This window comes from Papio anubis, chromosome 3, assembly GCF_008728515.1.
Source record: "Papio anubis isolate 15944 chromosome 3, Panubis1.0, whole genome shotgun sequence".
Taxonomy (NCBI): Eukaryota; Metazoa; Chordata; class Mammalia; order Primates; family Cercopithecidae; genus Papio; species Papio anubis.
The window spans coordinates 99,747,413-99,768,632 of NC_044978.1; the positions used below are offsets into that span (position 1 = coordinate 99,747,413).

General features: G+C 36.3%; 1 protein-coding gene and 1 pseudogene across 7 annotated transcripts in view; both read right to left on the reverse strand.

Moving 5' to 3' along the window:
• Nucleotides 1-21,220, reverse strand: part of NMU (neuromedin U) — a 36,029-nt gene that overhangs the window by 661 nt on the left and 14,148 nt on the right. The window contains exons 4-9 of one of the 6 annotated variants that reach the window (XM_003898873.4): nucleotides 14,213-14,272; nucleotides 12,532-12,561; nucleotides 12,393-12,443; nucleotides 10,364-10,438; nucleotides 5,260-5,313; nucleotides 3,891-3,930 (exon numbers count right to left, since the gene is read on the reverse strand). In XM_003898873.4, coding sequence (XP_003898922.2) covers nucleotides 3,895-3,930; nucleotides 5,260-5,313; nucleotides 10,364-10,438; nucleotides 12,393-12,443; nucleotides 12,532-12,561; nucleotides 14,213-14,272 — 306 coding nt within the window. In that variant the 3' untranslated portion in view covers nucleotides 3,891-3,894. Of the gene's footprint in view, nucleotides 1-3,890; nucleotides 3,931-5,259; nucleotides 5,314-9,839; nucleotides 10,439-12,392; nucleotides 12,444-12,531; nucleotides 12,562-14,212; nucleotides 14,273-21,220 lie in introns of those variants that run through there. The other 5 variants (XR_004182761.1, XM_009207072.4, XM_031664463.1 and 2 more) reach the window with 5 other exon arrangements.
• Nucleotides 2,203-2,800, reverse strand: LOC101017119 (annotated as a pseudogene). Its single transcript, XR_160804.4, has one exon. The product of XR_160804.4 is annotated as a thymosin beta-4 pseudogene (transcript).

Here is a 21,220-nt window from a genome sequence, read left to right on the forward strand (position 1 = left end):
GTACCTGGCCTGTCTGTATATTTTTAACTATATATCATCTAATCTATCTCTAATGGAACACTTATTCTGTATGTCTGTGGCTTCCAACAGTTTACAGTATTTAACTATTTAAAAGTGATTTCCTAAAGCTCATTCATACCAATAAGATTTATGAATAAGCTATTTCAAAAGCTACCTTTACTCCTTGTATATCTATTTCCTCATATATTTGCAACTAAATAGTTCTATTTTATGTTTAACCACTTTCTAAATAAATATAGGTCATCAGGATAGAGAAAGGCCTTAGAAAATCAGATGAGAAAAACAAAGAAAACATGATTATTATGTTGTTTTTCTATTGGGAAAATGAAATGAAATCATGAGTACATTAGTTTATGTATACCCTAATCTTGAACATAATCTGAATAAAGCAATTATTCTCAATTTTGGAGTTTTTTTTTTTTTTTTTTTTTTACTAAATTCACCAAATCATGGATTAAATTTCATTTCACATTCTGAACACTCTAATACTTACTTCGATGTTACAAATGCACCTATTTTTTTCCCATTTGGTATTAAGCTATTTAAAAACATTTTTAATGCCAATTTACATTTATAATATTATAAAAGATAAAATTGTTTCTTATCCATTAGCTCTCTGTTCTTCGTTCCTTGAAAAAATACAAAATTAAGAATATGTTTTCTCATATTCTTCATGTGAACATAATTTATCAGGCCTCTTCTGAAGCAGGAGTTAATACTAAACACAGTTTGCAAATTCAAGTTCCTAATTAGGTCCCATGAGCACATTAAATTTTTCCTTCGCTTTTCCACTATTTGAATCTTTTATTTCTTTCTTTTCTAATTGAATTGGCTAACACATTAAGAACTACATTAAATAAGAAATTAGAGTGTATCTTTATCTTGTTCCTGACATTAATGGAAATGCTCCAAAGTGTTTCACTAACAAGCCAGCTACTGTACTAACTTGGTTTGAGACCATTATATAAATCATGTCAAGAAAGGCTTAATCTCTTCCTAATAGATCAGAAATTGATGTGAAATTTTACCAAAAGTATCTATTGAGATTATCATATAATTTTTCTTCTAATAGTGAAAACTTTTAACACACTTCTTAATGTTGAACCATCCTTGAGTTGCTGGAACAAATCTTACTTAGTGGGGTCATAAAATTATTTAAGTATACTGATGAATACTATTTAATAATATTCCTTTAAAATTTTTACATTAATATTTATAAACACAGTTGACTTACAGATTTTTTATACTATTTTTTAAGTTTTGGTATTAATATTATGCTGGCTTCATAAAAATATTTGGTAGTTTTTCTTCTTTCTCTGAGCTGAAAAAATTCAAAATTATTGGCTTAGCACTTTTTGAGGGTATATTGTGGGTATAGTTTTTTTTTTTCTTTTTTTTGAAACAGTATAGTTTTGAATGAGTAGTTTCTTTATTTTTTTTCTTTTTTTTTTCTTTTTTTTTTTTTTTGCTCTTGATGACCAGATTGGAGTGCAATGGTGTGATCTCAGCTCACTACAACCTCTGCCTCCTGGGTTTAAGTGATTCTCCTGCCTAAGCCTCCCGAGTAGCTGGGATTATAGGGATGCACCACCACACCTGGCTAATTTTGTATTTTTAGTAGAGACGGGATTTCTCCATGTTGGTCAGGCTGGTCTTGAACTCCTGACTCCAGTTTCTTTATTTTTGAAGGTGATCCACCCACCTTGGCCTCCCAAAGTGCTGGGATTACAGGCCTGAGCTACTGCACCTGGCCAAGGGTATAATTTCTAGATAACATTTTCCAATTTTCCCCCATACCTATTAGTCCGTTTAGTGTTTTTCTTTCTTCTGAGGTCAATTTTGGTAGCACCTACTTTATTAGACAATCCTCCATTTTATCCAGGTTTCCAAACTGATATGTGGAGAGATGTGCAAAGTACTCTTTTGTGATTTTTATTTCTTCTCTGTTTTAATTTCTCTTTTCATTGTACTTTTCTATATTTATGATTTTACCCTTTTTCTTGATTACACTAGGCCAATTTAATTTTTGCAAAGAATTACTATAAAAAAAGAATTACTATAGATTTTTGCTTTGTTTACTGTCCTCCTTCTTTACTGGTTTTTTTTTAAAGTTTTTAAACTTTTCATTTGCATATTAAAAAAATTGTGCATTCCAATAATTAAAATCATTTGAGCAAAAAAAAAAAAAAAAAAAAAAAGGCACTCTGATTAAACTGCATTACATCCTGCAGGACACCTTGGGCCAGCTTGGTTTTACTCTAGATTTCACTGTCGTCCCACCCCACTTCTTCCACCCCACTTCTTCCTTCACCAACATGCAAGTTCTTTCCTTCCCTGCCAGTCAGATAGACAGATGAGAGAGGCAGGCGCGGTCTTCGTTGTCAGTAGTTCTTTGATGTGAAAGGGACAGTACAGTCATTTAAACTTGATCCAACCTCTTTGCATCTTACAAAGTTAAACAGCTAAAAGAAGTAAAATAAGAAGGCAATGCTTGTGGAATGTACAGTGCATATTGGTGGCGCACGCCTCATTACGATTCGCCTGCTTGCTTCTCCTGTTCCATCGTTTCTTTGGAAGGCAGTGGATTTTTCTCTTGCGTCTCTGTCTTCTTCAGTTTCGAGTTACCGAATTTCTCGATCTCAGCCATATCGGGTTTGTCAGACATGGTTGCGGAGGGAAAGTGGAGCCAGGCACGCGAGAACAAGCGAAGTCTGGTCTGCATAGTGGCCACCACCGAGTTGTCCTGTTTTACTGTTTTTAACATCAATTTCTTCTTTCATTTTTATAACTTCCTTCTGCCCTCTTGAAGTTTACTTTGTTGTTATTTTGTTTTTATTTTATTTATTTATTTTTTTAAGATAAGTTCTTGTTCTATTGCCTTGGCTGGAGTGCAGAGGAAAGACATAGCTCACAGCCTCAAACTCCTGGGCTCAAGCTATCCTCCCATCTCAGCCTCTGAAGTAGGTAGGACTACAGGCATGCGCCACCACATCTGGCTAATTTTTTTCTTAAGTTTTTGTAGAGATGGGGTCTCAAAATCCTGTGCTCAAGTGATCCTCATGCCCTAGCCTCTCAAAGTGATAGGATTACAGGCATGAGCCACTTGCCCAGTCTAAAATGAATGATATATTTGAAAAAATACGTTCAGCATAAAATCTGGATTTAGGATTACAAAAGCTTAGTAGAATACACTTTTATTTCTGTGGTATAAATTTATTCATCTGCATTTGGGTTTGATTTCAACATTTATTGTCTAATAAAATATTAGGATTAACATATTTATTAAACATGTGGGAACAGTCATCAGCTACTAAATTTCTACTGTATGTCCAGCACTGAGGTAGAAATTCTGGCAGCACGAAAGAAGTAGTCATTCTCTCATGTCTTTCCACATTTTAAAAAATTCTCTAGAAACCAGTAAATCACCAGCTTTTACAAAGAATCTTTGAGTATTGGTTATTTAGATGACAGAAGTACTTTCAGTCTGTAAATCTTGGCCCATTATGGTAGACACTGATTACTGCAATAAGAATTCATTCCTTGACATATCCTACTTGCACAATAAATGATGATAAGATTAATGTCTACAAAATCACTTATGATAATTATTACTGTGACATAGTCTGAGGAATAAATGACATGGGCAAAGCAAATGAGGCCCTAAAATACTGGTATTTTCTCATTACAATAAAGCCCTTACAGCTCCTATCATTGTAGTATTTATATGGGACATTCATGTACATATGCAATCAAATAATAGAAATATATTTAGCATAATTTAATTTGTGACTGTTTGAAAACAACAGAAAATGTCAAACTGTGTTGAACTGTGAAATGCATACCATTTTATTTATTTATTTCTCACATACCATTTTAAATGAACCCTGCTGACCTTCTTCCATTCCGTGGCTGAAAAATAATAGATTAGAAATAAATCATTGTAACTAAAGATGGAAGCTAATAGTCATAGGAACAGATTGATGACTTAGAGGAGTGTTTAATGTGCATCACAATCATCTTGAGGGCTTTTTACAACATAGACTGCTGGACTCCTTAGCCAGAATTTCTGATTTAGTAAGTCTGAGAATCCTGAGAAATTTGTATTTCTAACAAGTTCTGAGGTGATGCTAATGCTGCAAAGACCACCATGAACTAGATGCTATTTGACTTTAATTATTTCCTTGATGGTACCAACATTTTAAAACAAATGTTCTCAATTTTAATTTGATATGAACCAAAATGAACTTACTGAAGTCAGGGCTGTTTAGCTGCTTACTCCTTCCTGCTATCAGTCCAATTCCTTCATTCAATCCATTCTCTAATTTGCTATTAGAATTATTTTCCAAAAGGCAAATCTTACATTTGCCCCCTCCTTAGCCTTTAGTGTAAAGCTGAAATCTCTTAGCTAAATATTTCATCAACCACTTCCCATTGATTCTTCAGGATTCAGCTCATGAAGCTTCTCTGTACCTCTTCCATTCCCCAGCTGGAGTTAAATGCTTTTCTTTTGGAAACCACAGCCCTTGGATTACAAGTGCATTTCACACAGTACTTTATATTTGTTTACTTATCTGCTTTCTCTTAGAGCCTATCTAAACTCCTAGAGCACAGGAATGGAATCCTATCTGTCTTTATAGTCCCAGCCCTTGGTACATTGCTCAGCACGCAGTAGAAGTTCAATAAATACTTGTTGAACTAATTAATTAAAACTTTCTGGTAATGTATTAAGGATGCAAATATTTTGCAAAGTGTAGCTGCCTAGAATAAAAACACATTTTATAGACAATGTGGACAAACAAAATCAGAAATGTAATCCCGAAATTCTGTCTACTTATACCTTTTATTATGATTGGTTCTTTTAATTTTAAGAATTTGTGAATTCTCTTCCAATCTACTGAGTTAAAAATTTTGTAAATAATTCCATAGAAATAAGGAATAGTGTATCTTTAAGACACCTATTTTCTATACACAAAATGTCATAGAATTAAAGTGTCAAATAGGTGACTGTTACTGGAGGTGTTTAAACATGAGCAATAGATCAAAGGAGAGATCAGAGATACTATGGTATTGAAGCAATAAACTGGTGACAGAAGTGAATGTCAGACTGTAACACCTGATGCCAAACATCTATAAACTTTAAAACTTAATTGAAATGTAAAAGTTAATTAAATACACAGTGAACATGTTTTTAAATTTTGATGTAGATTGATTTTTTTAAAAAATACAGTATGTACCTACCCTGAATAAAAAATATCCTCGACTTTGACTTGCAAAGGGACTTTGGAATTCTTCCTAGAAGAGAAAATGAGGGCATTACAAATCAAATAACACTAAAAATAAGTGCAAATTCTCCTTGAAAGTACATTGAGGGTCAGAATTACTTTCAACTATCATAACTAAACATAGAGGGAATCAGGGACTTGAATAGAGAATTTTTGTATTATACCTGAAAATTTTCAACAACTAGTAGTATCATCAGAATCTTATATTTAGAAATAATTTCCTTATCAGTGTGACCAATTTGCCTTTCAGGAATTTTGTCAGTTGTAGGTGAATTCATCAATAAGTAGAAAGAGAAATGACAGACACTTCATAATTGACTATATTTAAATTCTCCTTTCAGCATTTTGTTAGAATGAAATAATTTATTTAAAATATATATTGCATGTGTTAACACATGAACAGGGGAAAATACAAAACAGAATTGTGTCAAAGCTAAAAAATATTATACAATATTTCTACAGAAATGTAGTTTGAAATTAAGGGACAAATTTGGTAAATTATGTTTATTCGATGAAGCTTTAGGACAGATGTTCCTAATATAATTATATATGCAGAATGTTAATTTTTAAATTTCCAAATATTAATAGGAACGACCCAATTATTCATAATAAGTATATCTTTTTCTTAAACATTTCATTTTAAACTTTGTGAAAAAAATACATTAACATTTTATGGTTTCCATAAAATTGGCTTATAGCTTCCTATTTTCATTAACAATTATCTATATCATAAAAGCATTATCAGCATGGCTATCACCATGAAATCTGTCAGCCAAGACCTTTTTCAACTATTTTATAATATGAATACTATCATATTAAATTCTAAGAAATGGCTCTGATATATGTTTAAATTCTGAAATACTTAGTTTGCAACAAATGTATCTTAAATTCTCAATATAGTATTTAATTTTCATCTTTACTATAACTCCTCAAATTACTTAATATTGAAAAAATCTGTATTTAAAAATGTACATACTGTATACATGTATCAAAATATCACATGTACCCCCAAAATATGTATAACTATAATATACCAATGAAAAATAAAAAATAAAGTTTTTTTAAGTTTTCAAAATTAAAAAAAATGTACACATATAAAATATATGTTTATATACCTATGTAAGCAACGTTCTCAGCTGGGTACAGCGGTTAATGCTTGTAATCTGAGCACTTTGGGAGACTGATGTGGGAGGATCACTTGAGCCCAGGAGTTTGAGACCAGCCTGGGCAACATAGAGAGACCTAGTCTCTAAAAATAATTAAAAAATTTAGCCAGGTGTGATGGCATACACCTGTGGACCCAATTCCTCAGGCTCCTCAGGAGGCTGAGGTGGGAGGATTGCCTGAGCCCAGGAGGTCAAGGCTCAGTAAGCCATGAAAACGTCACTGCACTCCAGCCTAGGTGACAGAGAAAAACGCTGTCTAAAAAAAAAAAAAAAAAAAAAAATTCAAATGCATATCATATTAAAGAGAAAATACTAAAAGGCAGGACAAAATGTAAATGTAAATTTAAATGTGCCAAATATTTAAAACTTCCAAATGCAAAACCCAAACATACAGATCTTTTTAGAGTCTTATCATTAAGCATAGAGTAGTATATAAAATAATTTGGGAGGTAGCGATAAAAAAAAAGATGTGGGAATGAAATTGGAAGATGTCTAGCAATCAAAATTTAAGAAAAGTGTTTTAAGATCTAAAACCTCATTTCTTCAAGAATCCAAAATATTTCACTATCAAAGATACATTTTAAAATTAGATGACTTAGGCCCAGCAAAGTGAACACTCTCCTGCAATTGCATTTCTATTCATCTTTTAAATTATTTTCTTTCGTAGGTTTCTAGGAAACTTGACTGGCTGCAAAATACCCTTAAGATTTATCATTTGTCTGAAAATATAGATGATATCACTGAAGGTGGAAAATTCACTCAATGTACTAAACTGGCCACAATACTGAGTGATTAGCTTTGGTTTTGTAAATCACGGCACTGAAATAATGTAGTCATACTAATGATTGTTGGTGTCTTTTAAGAAACTGAATCTTTAAGTTGAAATTGTTTACTAATTCATAACTCAAGCAAATACTTTAAGAAGTAAAAGTTAAATCAAAAAAGCATGTGTTACTTCTAGAGTTTGATGACAACTACTTTTTCTTCATTCTGCAAATTCTAATATTTTAAGGGGCTACTGCCTAAGATCTTACATTTCTCTTTACAGTTGGCATCAGATATTGCCTTCTTTGATGGAAGCTTCATTTAAGAATGTGAAGATTCTGGCCGGGCGCGGTGGCTCAAGCCTGTAATCCCAGCACTTTGGGAGGCCGAGGTGGGTGGATCACGAGGTCAGGAGGTCGAGACCATCCTGGCTAACACGGTGAAACCCCATCTCTATTAAAAATACAAAAAAATTAGCCGGGCGTGGTGGCAGGCACCTGTAGTCCCAGCTACTCAGGAGGCTGAGGCAGGAGAATGTCATGAACCCGGGAGGTGGAGCTTGCAGTGAGCCGAGATCGTGCCACTGTACTCCAGCATGGGCGACAGAGCGAGACTCCGTCTCAAAAAAAAAAAAAGAATGTGAAGATTCTAGGGAGGAAATACTGGCCATAAAAATAAATTTTGAGGAATATATTCACCTAAACTCTATGCGTTTTTAAGTGTCTGAAAACTTTGGGTAGCATTTTAAGAAGAATAAATTAAATATGGTATTGAAATTAAAGAAAACTTTGATCTGAACTCAAATTTTTTTTGTTTGTTTGTTTTGAGACGTAGTCTTGCTCTGTCACCCAGGCTGGAGTGCAGTGGCACGATCTCAGCTTACTGCAACCTCTGCCCCCCGATTCAAACTATTCTCCCGCCTCAGCCTCCCAAGTAGCCGGGATTACAGGTGCCGCCACCACGACCAGCTAATCTTTTTTTTTTTTTTTTGTATTTTTAGTAGAGACGAGATTTCATCATGATGGACAGGCTGGTCTCAAACTCCTGACAGGTGATCCACCCACCTGGGCCTCCCAAAGTGCTGGGATTACAAGCGTGAACCACCGTGCCCAGCCTGAATTCAACTTTTAATAATAAAATACATAATTTAAAAATAACATAATAAAAGTACCCAAGATTAAACTATAAAGGATACAGCATAGTGAAAAAAAGTTTGCCTAGATCAGAAGCCAGAAGACTATTTTGCACTTTCTCTTACTAATACGATCTTGGGAAACTCCTTCAACTATTCTGACTTGCTTTCCCTTTTGTAAATGGGAAATAATACTTGTAAAGTACTAACAGAGTTCCTCAAAGAATAAAATAAGACTGAAAATTATAATGTATTACAGCAAGGGAAGGCATTACTTAAAAATAATCCTAGAGGCGGGGCGCCGTGGCTCACGCCCGTAATCCCAGCACTTTGGGAGGCCGAGGTGGGTGGATCACGAGGTCAGGAGATCCAGACCATCCTGGCTAACACAGTGAAACCCCGTCTCTACTAAAAATGCAAAAAATTAGCCGGGCGTGGTGGCGGGCGCCTGTAATCCCAGCTCCTCGGGAGGCTGAGGCAGGAGAATGGCGTGAACATGGTGGGTGGAGCTTGCAGTGAGCCAAGATCACACCACTGTACTCCAGCCTGGGTGACAGAGCGAGACTCCGTCTCAAAAAACAAAAACAAAAAAGTATATAATATATATGTATACAAAATAATTGCAGAAATTATCAGTGTTACAAGGGTTAGGATTCTTTTTTTTTCTTTTCTTTTTTTTTTTTTTTTTTTTTGAGACGGAGTCTCGCGCTGTCACTCAGGCTGCAGGGCAGTGGCAAGATTTCGGCTTACTGCAACCTCCGCCTCCCCCGTTCAAGTGATTCTCCTCAGCCTCCCGAGTAGCTGGGATCACAGGCGCCCACCGCCACACCCGGCTAATTTTTGTATTTTTAGTAAAGACGGGGTTTCACCATGTTGGCCAGGGTGGTCTCAAACTCCTGACCTCAAATGATGCACCCACCTAGCCTCCCAAAGTGCTGGGATTACAGGCGTGAGCCACAAGAGTTAGGATTCTTTTTAAATGACTGTGAAAACTCCACAATGTAACACAGTTAGACTGTATTAAAGTGGTTACATTCATCTTACACATATTGGCAAAATAGCTAGGATGGCAAGCTTTCTGCTCAAGTATTTAAATGTTGTTAAGAGTAGGCCAGGCCTGGTGGCTCACACCTGTAATCCCTTCAATTTTGGAAGGTCCAGGTGGGTGGATCCCTGGACTTAGGTCACATTTTTTTGTTGAAAAAACCAAAGTATATATATTTAGTTTCTGATATTTACTTCACGAACCATAGTCTTACCAACTTGTTTTTTGTTTTTTTTTTTTTGAGACGGAGTCTTGCTCTGTCACCCAAGCTGGAGTGCAGTGCAACCTCTGCCTCCTGGGTTCAAGCGATTCTTATGCCTCAGCCTCCGAGTAACTGGGATTACAGGCATGCGCCAATATGCCTGGCTAACTTTTTTTTTTTTTTTTTTTGTATTTTTAGTAGAGACGGGGTTTCGCCATGTTGCCAAGGCTGGTCTCGAACTCCTGACCTCAAGGGATCCACCCACCTGGACCTTCAAAGTTGAAGGGATTACAGGTGTGAGCCACCAGGCCTGGCCTACTCTTAAGAACATTTAAATACTTGCAGAAAGCTTGCCATCCTAGCTATTTGCCAAGCTGGATACAGAGGGGCAGTACATTGTCCTTTATTTGTTCTCTTATTCCTGCCTAAGGACTGGATACAAGCTTTCTTAAACCAAGAATAGATTTTCTCACCAAGAGAGTCATGGCTTTTGGAAAACAGTGTAGTTCCAACTTTCCTCAATGTCCACAGCTTCAGCTAGAAGGGACACAATATTGCAGGGGTCCATGGAAGGGCGGCTTGAACAATTCTCTTCTACTCTGCAAACAGATGCTCTTACGTTGGCTAACTGGGTATTAGTGTGGGCTTATCCTGAAGAGCAGCATTTGATGAACTACCACAGCTGGGAATTAACAGAAAGGGCTGCCCCACGCGGAATGGCAAAGCCAGCATGCAGTTTGTATTACATACGTCCACTCTGAATCTCTTCATTCTTCTCTCATGCAGGTGAGGAACGAGCTGCAGCAACGGATGCACAACAGATGACTGAGAGGACATGAACACACACGCGATGAGCACATGGCTTCTCAGCACTGGCCATCAAGACGCTTCCTATTTGTTTTTGTTTTTACCCACTAAACTTGTCCCAGACAAAACGGAAAATTAAAGATGTCACCTAATTGCTCTTTGGGAGCAATTCAAAGAACTGTGGAGAATGAACCAAGAGGTGGGATAAAATTTGGTAGCTCTACACTGGGATTTTTGTCCTCATATTGAGAAGAAGCACTTTCCCAACAGCTGCAGCTCTCTTGTGAACTGTCAGCAAGTAAAACCCCTCATTGCCTCTTTGAGAGGCAAAAGGCAGTCTGTCTGTTACTAGACTTAGTCAGAATAATTCGGGCCAGGCAAAACCCACACTGCCAGTAGCAATTTTCCACTATAAACATGTTTATCTGGAAGATTATACTATACACACATCTAATAACCTCCTTTATAAATTATATACTTAAAATAGAAACATTGGGAGCAACACAACAATGTGTGAAAATGACAATGTGTTCTCCATAGTGAAAACTGTGACTAAGATACATTTTCCCAAAATGTAAAGGTGCCAAGCCAAAGAAAATGAAAGCACACTTGAGATATATAGCTACCTACCTGCTATGGCTGCATTTTTAAAAAAGGTATGGGTCACACTGAGACTTCTCATTAATGTTAAATTCATTTATGACATGGATTATGTTGAGCCCTATATAACAGTTATCTGTTAACTAATTCAACTTGTACTTGGTGTAAAGCCAGTATAATCTTTCGCCTCCTCATATGTTAAGAATATTCCATGTGATAAATATTTCAAACTGAGTTTAAGATTACAGTTACCTTTCCATAGGTATGTATCTGCTTAAAATACACTATGCTCCTCATTCCCTAAATTGGTTCACGGAAGTGAATCACAAGTGTGGAAATAATATTATAGTCAAATAATTTCTAAGTATTCTAGATTGAAACACCAAGTAGGCTGGTTAGCATTTTTAAAATCCATGCCTACAAAAAGAAAAACTACTGCTAATACTAGATGATTTTAAAGTGAACTGAATTCAAGTTACTGGTTTTTGGCTAACCTTAGAGAATACATTCGCACATTAAATGCCTAATTATTAATAAGAACATCTTAGGAATAGAAGAGGATATTTCTAATTATATTTAATTACATTTTCGAAAATCATCCTTTAAAATAAAAAATGCCCTTGGATCAAATGATTTTTTAATTTGCAACAATTGCCATCTGAAACAATATGTTTTACTTATTTATTTGCTTTTTTATTTTCTTGGTCTTTAGAATGTGTTTCACAAAAGCAGGGACTTTTCTTTTCTTTTCTTTCTTTTTTTTTTTTGAGACAGAGTATCACTCTGTCGTCCATGCTAGAGTGCAGTGGCGTGATCTCAGCTCACTGCAACCTCCACCTCCTGGGTACAAGCAATTCTCTTGCCTTAACCTCCTGAGTAGCTGGGACCACAGGCGTGCACCACCACACCTGGCTAATTTTTGTATTTTTATTAGAGACAGGGTTTCACCATGTTGGCAAGGCTGGTCTTGAACTCCAGACCTCAAGTGATCTGCCTGCCTCGGCCTCCCAAACTGCTGGGATTACAGGCACGAGCCACCATGCCTGGCCAGGGATTTCTTTTTTAAATTTTGTTTTATTTATTGCTATATTTCTAGTACCTAGAATTGTGCCTGGCACATAGCATATAGCTAATACTTTGTAAATAACTGTTAAAGAATGAATGAATTAAAGAATGAATTTAATGTACAGGTAGTAATTGACATATAAAATAAATCAAATGGATAATAAATATTGAATTTCATTCTTTTACTCACATATAAACTTTTAAAGTAAAAAATTTGAATTCTGATGTAGCTCTGTTATGCTGCAAAAACAGGTTCATTATTTTAAACAAATATTAGTGATTACTAAGAAGTAGTTCTACAACTTACCACAACATTTGAATTGCCCAACTTCTGTGTCTTCGAATAATGAAATAAGAACTGTTTTAAAAAAGCAGTAAGTTTTACTATAAGAATTAATGGTTTCCTTATTATTTTATAAGGTATAGATTTATGAAAATCATCTTACCCTTTTAGTATTATCTTTTTCATCTTGTTCCTATTGAAAAGAGATATTATATCATTATATATTGTAAAATTTTACTATCTTATATACAATAATTTTATAATGTTATAGCACATAATTGTTTAAAACATATGACTCATGTTACATATAAAATATAAGACTGAAATTAGTTAAGCATCCGTTGCTCTAAAAATAAATGGGAAATTAATTGAATATTGTTTACAAATATGATGTGCATAAAGATCTCTTTACTGCAACTTTATTCATAAGAGTGAAAAATTGGAAACATCCTAAATATTCAACAGTGGTAGAATGCAAAATTATTATATCATGACATGATGGAATATTCAGAGGAGAAGACTGAAAGAATCACATGAAAGTATTTTTACTGTTTATCACCAAATAAGAAGGTTATGAGTTGTTTTTGATGTCTTTCACAAAACAATTTTTAGCCGGGTGCAGTGGCTCACACCTGTAATCCCAGCACTTTGGGAGGCCGAGGTGGGCAGATCATGAGGTCAGGAGATTGAGACCACCCTGGCTAACACGGTGAAACCCCGTCTCTACTGAAAAAAGACAAAAAATTAGCCGAGCGCGGTGGCACGTGCCTGTAGTCCCAGCTACTTGGGAGGCTGAGGCAGAAGAATGGTTTGAATCCGGGAGGCAGAGCTTGCAGTGAGCCGAGATGATGCCACTGTACTCCAGCCTGGGTAACAGAGCAAAACTCTGTCTCAAAAAAAATTTTAAAAAAGTAAAAAAAATTTAAATCGTATAATTCCTTTTTTGTTGTTGTTCTTTCTCACTTGTTTTTAATACAAATGGAAGATCATGAATAAACACCATTGTCATTTATTTTATCTTAATTAGGAAAAAAATCAATTATGCTTTTTGGGACAATGTCACCGTTAGAAACAATGGATAAATATACAATTGTAGGCAGAGATTACTTAGTTTCATAAAACATTTATGCTTTCAAATTATCAATTTTTTTTCTTTGAATTATTATATATAAAAGGTATGAAAGTCAGAGTGTACCAATGACCACAGATTAAGTTAGAATTGCAAATGAAAAGTATAATTCCAAACCTGAAGCTCTCATTTTTAATAAAGTAGCTTAAAAATAAGTTCATCCATAAGACAGAGATTATAAAATTAGGTATAGTGCTTATGCTACTTTTCAAGTTTCCATCTACCCTCACTCTAGGACAAAAAGTTCTCCCAGAAGAATCAAGTAATTTTAATAAGAAACCAAGACAATGACAATACAGTTTGCTTTTGTTTTGCATTCTTAATGTCCTACTCTCCCACAAGGTACAATGTCCTAACCTTTGAACCATTAGATGTGCTTAGCAGCTTAGAAAGATGCATCTGTTCTCCAAAGTAGCATGAGTCAGGGCAAAAAAAGAGAGCCAACATGACCCCATATTTATTCCTCCGGACTGGAACTCATTTTATATTTGATAGGGACATATGATTTCCCAATTAGATTACTGTAAGCTCCATTAATATGATGCTCAATTCTCAGACATCAGAGAAACTGAATTATTTCTTATCCAAAAACAATTTTTCCTCTTCTAACTTGTCTTGGCATGCTTCCTAAATTGAGTATATTTTCTTCCAGGAGAAATTCCAAGAAATTTTTGGATAATTTTTGTCTACAAACAAAACACTATTTCAACCTTACCTGAGGCTTTGGTAGCATTCCCATAATCACAAAGCAAAGCTCCTCCAGTGCATTGGATGCCTGACAGAAATGAGAAGATATGTAAGTTATGCTTCTGCTTTAACGACATTTACATAGAAGAGATAACTATAAAATGTTAGCAGCATGAGGAAATGCTAACTACCTAGAAAAGAATCCTTCCGTAGATTATTAAAACTGCTGGAATCCTTTGATTTCTCTTACAACAAAAACTTGGCTGTAAAAGTAAAGCCTTCCTTCTCACTAGAAACAACAAAAAAAGGTAAGTACTGTACATATGCACTCATGAAGGCTTCTGCTGTGATCTAGATACATAGTTCTCAGCACTTGCTAAAATATTATGAAATTCTATGACTGAGGGTAACAAGGGACAGTGCCAGAAGAGGAATTATTCTTCCCAGCTTGTAGCAAAATCTGCATCTACATGCCAAAGCTGTGAGCCTCACTGAATATTACTCATTATTGGCTAATCTGAAAATCCTGCAATTGCTCGAAAACAATGGGAAGTGGAGGAGAAGAAGCCATGTGTGGTGCACCTAATCTGCGTACCACCCTTTCAGGTTGCTGACTGCACACCCCAGGATCAGGTTTTTCAAAGCATTCAAACACAGAAGTAGGGCAGGGCTCTGTGGTTAGCAGCCAGCTGGGTGTGGTAAGGAGTAGAAGAAATGGACAAGCAGGGGCGAAACCTGCTTTGCACAGAGTTTAGCACAGTAGCACCATAAACAATTGATTACTTAATATATGCATTTTGGAAGTAATGAAGAACTAGAACAGTGGGGAGGGCAATATAATTAGTGGTTAAAAGCATGAGCTATGGAGTTGGGAAGGCTGTAACTCTACGCAGTGCAAATTCCATTTCTGCTCTTTATTAGCTGTGTAACCTTGAGCTGGTTACCTAACCTCTCTAAATTTCTGTTTATTCAGCTCTAAGCTGGGGATGACATCACTGCAGAGAGTTCTTAGAAGAATTAAATGTAGGTAAAGTTCTCAGGTTGATTTACAGCTGAAGTGATTCTTAATTTAGAAGTTATATGAAACAGAGGTCGGGTGCAGGGGCTCTCGCCTGTAATCCCAGCACTTTGGGATGCTGAGGCAGGCGGCTCTCCTGAGGTCAGGAATTCGAGATCAGCCTGGCCAACATGGTGAAACCTAGTCTCTACTAAAATACAAAAAATTAGCCAGGCATGGTAGCACGCGCCTGTAATTCCAGCTACTAGGGAGGCTGAGGCAGGAGAATCACTTGAACCTAGGAGGCAGAGGTTGCAGTGAGCTGAGGTGGTGCCACTGCACTCCAGCCTGGATGACGGAGTGAGACTCTGTCTCAAAAAAAAAAAAAAAAAAAAGAGATATATGAAAAGAATTGTTCAGGGCCTCAAGTAGTCTCACCTTCTCTCCCTTTGAACAACAGTACATGCTTGACATGGTTGGTTGTGGTTCGAGATGCAGGTGGAGTCGACAGTTTTCCTGCGCACCCTTCCTAGCATCAGAGGTCTGCTTTGTTCTCTTCATTCCATTTGTTTGCTTGTCATGCAAATTCTTGGGGTATTTATTAATAATGCCTCACATGTATATAGTGTTTCAATAAATTATAAAACACTTTCATATACAGTCATGCACCACATAATGGCATTTCAGTCAATCAGTCAATGATAGAGTGCATATACAATGGTGGTCACATAAGATTATTATGAAGCTGAAAAATTCCTATCATCTAGTCATAGCTTGATGATCCTGACCTGTGTAGGCCTAGACTAATATGAATGCTTATGTCTTCATTTTTAACAACAAAGTTTAAAAAGTCAAAAAAAATTCTTTTTAATTTCAAAAGCTTATAGAATGAGGATATAAAGAAAGAAAATATTTACATACACCTGTTCAACGAATTTGTGTTGTAAGCCAAGTGTCATTACAAAAGAGAAAAAAGTTCTAAAATATTAAAAAGTTGGCCAGGAACAGTGGCTCATGCCTGTAATCCCAGCACTTTGAGAGGCCGAGGTGGAAGAATTGCTTGAGCCCAGGAGTTTGAGACCAGCCTGGACAACATAGCAAGATCCTGTCTTTACAAAAAATACAAAAAATTAGCCAGGTGTGGTGGTGCATGCCTATAGTCCCAGCTACTCAGGAGGCTGAAATGGGAGGATCATCTGAGCCCAGGAGTTCGAGTCTACAGTGAGCCATGATTATGCCACTGCACTCCAGCCTGGATGACAGAGTGAGATCCTGTCTTTAAAAAAAAAAAATTGGCCGCGCGCGGTGGCTCAAGCCTGTAATCCCAGCACTTTGGGAGGCCGAGGCGGGCGGATCACGAGGTCAGGAGATCGAGACCATCCTGGCTAACATGGTGAAACCCCGTCTCTACTAAAAATACAAAAAAACTAGCCGGGCGTGGTGGCGGGCGCCTGTAGTCCCAGCTACTCGGAGGCTGAGGCAGGAGAATGGCCTGAACCTGGGAGGCGGAGCTTGCAGTGAGCCGAGAACGCGCCACTGCACTCCAGCCTGGGTGACACAGCGCGAGACTCCGTCTCAAAAAAAAAAAAAAAAAAAAAAAAAAATTAAAAAGTTTATAAAGTATAAAAGTTATAGTGAGCTAAGGTTAACTTATTATTGAAGAGAGAAAAATTTTTAAATAAATTTAAAGCAGCCTAAGTTTACAGTGTTTATGAAATCTGCAGTAGTGTATAGTAATGTCCTAGGCCTTCACATTCACTCATTACTGACTCATTGACTCACTCAAAGCAACTTCCAGTCTTTCAAGCTCCATTCATGGTGAGTGCCCTATACAAGTGTATCATTTTTTATCTGTTATATTATGTATTTACTGTACTTTTTCTACATTTAGATATGTTTAGATACATATTGTGTTACAACTGCCCACAGTATTCATTACAGTAATGTGCTGTACAGGTTTGTAGTCATATAGCCTAGGTGTGTAGTAGGCTGTACATCTAGATTTGTGTAAGTACACTCTATGATCTTTACACAATGACAGATCATCTAAGGACACGTTTTTCAGAATGTATATCCCCATTGTTAAGTGATGCATGACTATACATAATTTGTATTCTGTCCTACACAGGACATGAATTGTGATTCTCATATACAGAGGAAGTGAGGTCCTAAGAGACTGTCACTTGCCCAATACCACACATGGCTAGGAGTTGGAGGAGCATGGCCTGGGACCTTGGCCTTCTGATTTGTAGATATTCTTGTGTTGCATTGGTATTGCCTGCTAAGCCTAGAGTTGGGAGTTGGCAGCGAGAAAAACTAGAGTGTGAACACTGATACATCCTTTCTCACTGGTTATACTTAAGGGCTGAATACACAGGTCACCCCACAAAAATATGAAATAAAATCCCTAAAACTTCTCTTACCAGCCTAGGCAAGATGGTGCGACCCCCATCTGTACACAAAATTTTTTTCTTTTAATTAGCTGGGCATGGCGGCATGCGCCTGTAGTCCCAGCTATTCAGGAGGCTAAGCTGGAAGGATTGCTTGAGCCAAGGAGTTTGTAGCTGTGGTGAGCTACACTTGTACCACTGCATTCCAGCCTGGGATAGAGTGAGACCTTATCTCTAAAAACAAAAACAAAATGCTCCACTTACGATCATTTCAAAATAGAAAATACAAAACAATAAGAAAAAAATAGGCAGTGATATCATGTGTCAAAAATGTATTTCACCTCAAAGAAGAACAAACACTTGTAGCTGATTTCAAAATAGAAAATACAAAACAATAAGAAGAAAATATCTACAATGTCATGTTTCAAAAATGTATTTCAACTCCAAAGAAGAATAAATTCACACATGTGAGCTGTTTCTCCTTAGGAAACAGTTTCTAAGCTGGATGAGGTTCAGTAAGATTGTACTTTGACTGAAAAAGTTTCAAAGCAAATGCATTTTCCCCAACTCCCCTTTACAAGAAGTCAATTCTCAGCTATTCTTCAAGGATTGAAATACATGAAAGTTTTAATATCTTATTTTTAAATTTATAGACCTTAAAGATAACATTTTCTACTTGGTAAAAATGTTTCAAAGCAATGGTCACATAATCACATAAATAATAAGATAATAGTGTATGTGAAAATTAACAATGTTTTAAAATTTTATCAAATTTGGTGGTACATATACACCACTGAATACTATGCAGCCATAAAAAAGAATGAGATCATGTCCTTCGCAGCAACATGGATGGACCTGGAGGGTATTACCCTAAGCTAAATAACACAGGAATAGAAAACCAAATACCACATGTTCTCACTTGTAAGTAGGAGCTAAACACGGATGCACATGGCCAAAAAGAAGGGAACAATAGACACCAGGGCCTTCTTGAGGGTGGAGGGTGGGAAGAGGGTTAGGATCAAAAAATTACCTATCTAGTAATATGCTTATTACTTGGGTGATGAAATAATCTGTACACCAAACCTCCACAACACACTTTACCTACATAACAAAACAGCACATTTACCCCGAACCTAAAATTAAAAAAAATTATTTAGGGTCTGTGGGCTGTATCAAGGGATTTTGATATTATTCTAATTGCAATAAGAAACCGTAAGAAGATTTGGAACAAAGCAGTGATATGATGGCTTAGTATTTTAAATGACTAAGTGATGCTAAAACCTTAAATCTGAGTACAATAGCTATACTTACAACTAGTTTTCAGTTGTGTACTGAATTGCCCACTCATGAATTGAGTTTATTATCAATGTTTTGAGAAAATAATGTCAATTTTTAGAAATTATAGTAATTACTGTTATGACAATATCCCCATTGAATCACGCCTCCCTGTATCCATTGCCTTTATGTAGTCAGTCCCCTAACGCAGACACTGAGTGTGGCCCCCCACATTGACTCTGTGTCTTGCTTTGGCCAGTGGGGCATGAGTAAACATGTTACAAGCAGATGTTTGAAACCCACTTAGGTAATGAGCTTGCTCTCCCCACTGCTGGTGGAACCCAGCAACCATGTGAAAAAGTTCAGACTAGCCTGCTGGACTGTAAGTAACACTTCGCCCAGCTGCCTCCACCACCCCTGCTAATAGCCAGCCAACGATCACCAAGCATATGAAGAAACCCAGCCACAGAAGTAAGCCCACAAAATGATATATTCCCAAAACATCAGGAATACAATTTTTAAAAACAATTCCTAATTTATTAATATTACTTATTCCTGTGAAGGTACCCAAATACAGTTACTACACATAAACACCATTCCAAAGAGATGCATCTGTATTCATTTAGCAGCTATTTCTAGGGAAGGGACTTGTAAATCTATCTCTTTTATACAATTTATTTCATTTATTTCCTTTGAATTTTGAATAATTCATAATTTCACACGTTTCAAAGCAAAAAAATTATAAGATGATATCCAGTTAAAAAGTCCTCCTTTTTCTGTTCTATCCACCTAGGACTCCCCTTCCACATAACCATTATCATTTATTTTGTAAGTATTCTTCCAGAATTTATATTTTTTATTTGAAAGCTAAATCAGTAAAACCATATTTATATGGTTTTTAAACTAGTGAATGGGCCATAAAAACGGATGATATAATGATATTTGTTACAAGAGAAAAATTTCTGCATAGCATGCTTGCTGCTGGGTTTTATTAACAAAGTAATTAAAGAGATATTTACTGAGTCTCTTCTCAAGCATGATTCTAGGTGCTGGCTATAAATGTATCCCATATAAGAACATCACCAATATACTATGGTGAAACCAAAATTAGGTTTTAATGCATAGCTTTAATTTCACACGTAATAAAACAATATTTTTTAAAGTATTAAATTTATTACTATTTACATTATAAATGTAAAAGTTACAAATAGTAAATTTACTAAGCTCCTCTTGAAAGAGGCACAGTATTGAAATCCAGTCAAACATTAGTTTATCTTGATGAAGTTTAAATGAGCGCTTTAAAATTCATCCTCTTAGTACTGAAGACCTAAAAGTGATTTTGAGGATGTTCCTGAATTTTAAATACAACACAAATGCATATATACTGATTAATATCTATCTCATGTTATTAATATATATCTGCCAATGCTCCTGGATTAATTTGAAATATTGTTCAAAAACGTCATCTATGGTGATCTTGTTCTTGCTTTACTACCTAATACCTCAGATTTCCAGCAGGTACCTAGGGTATAGATTGAGGCAGGAGAAATACAACACTATACAAGGCTGCTTCTTCACACGGGCCAGGAAAACACAAATGGAGACTGTGTGACCAAGAGCCTGGACACCTCGGCCAGACTGTGTAGGGAGTATGCCCCAGGCGCATAGTTGATGACTCTGAAAGCAGCATCATCCAGTCAAGACAATGTAAGAACACACTTATTCCCCACTCCTTAAGTGTCCATGTGGAGGGGCTAGATTAGCACTCCTGGCCTCTTTCCAAAACCTTCTCTTAATTCTTTTCTATTGAAGAGGAGTGAGCTGTCTGGTAGGTGAACTGAGAGGAAGAAATTGGGCATGTTCAGTTCAGCTCCTTCCTCTATAGAGTCAGTGTTCTTACTCTGGTCAGTTGTTCTTGCCTGGTCTCTGCCCTGTGGCTGAGAATCTGACTGGTGGAAAGCTCAGAGTCACTGTCTGAGACTTGCAGGCAAGTTTAATTCTGGAGGCAATTATAGCAGACACACTTGATATCAGATCTGAAGCCACAGTCACAAATGGACTTTTCCATTATAATGACAATATTTTGACCTCCAAAAGTCTGACTCATAAATTCATCTCTCAATGGGTTTCGAACTCAATTGGGAGATAGGATATTTGTCCCCAAATACAGCAATAGATACAGTATTTTAAATTTTTATAATTATTTAAACTTTTATTTTAGGTTCAGCAGTACATGTGCAAGATTGTCATATAGGTAAACTTGTGTCACAGGGTTCTGTTATACAGATTATTTCGTCACCCAGGTACTAAGTCTAGTACCCAATAGTTATTTCTTCTGATCGTCTCTCTCTTCCCACCTCCACCCTCAAGTAGG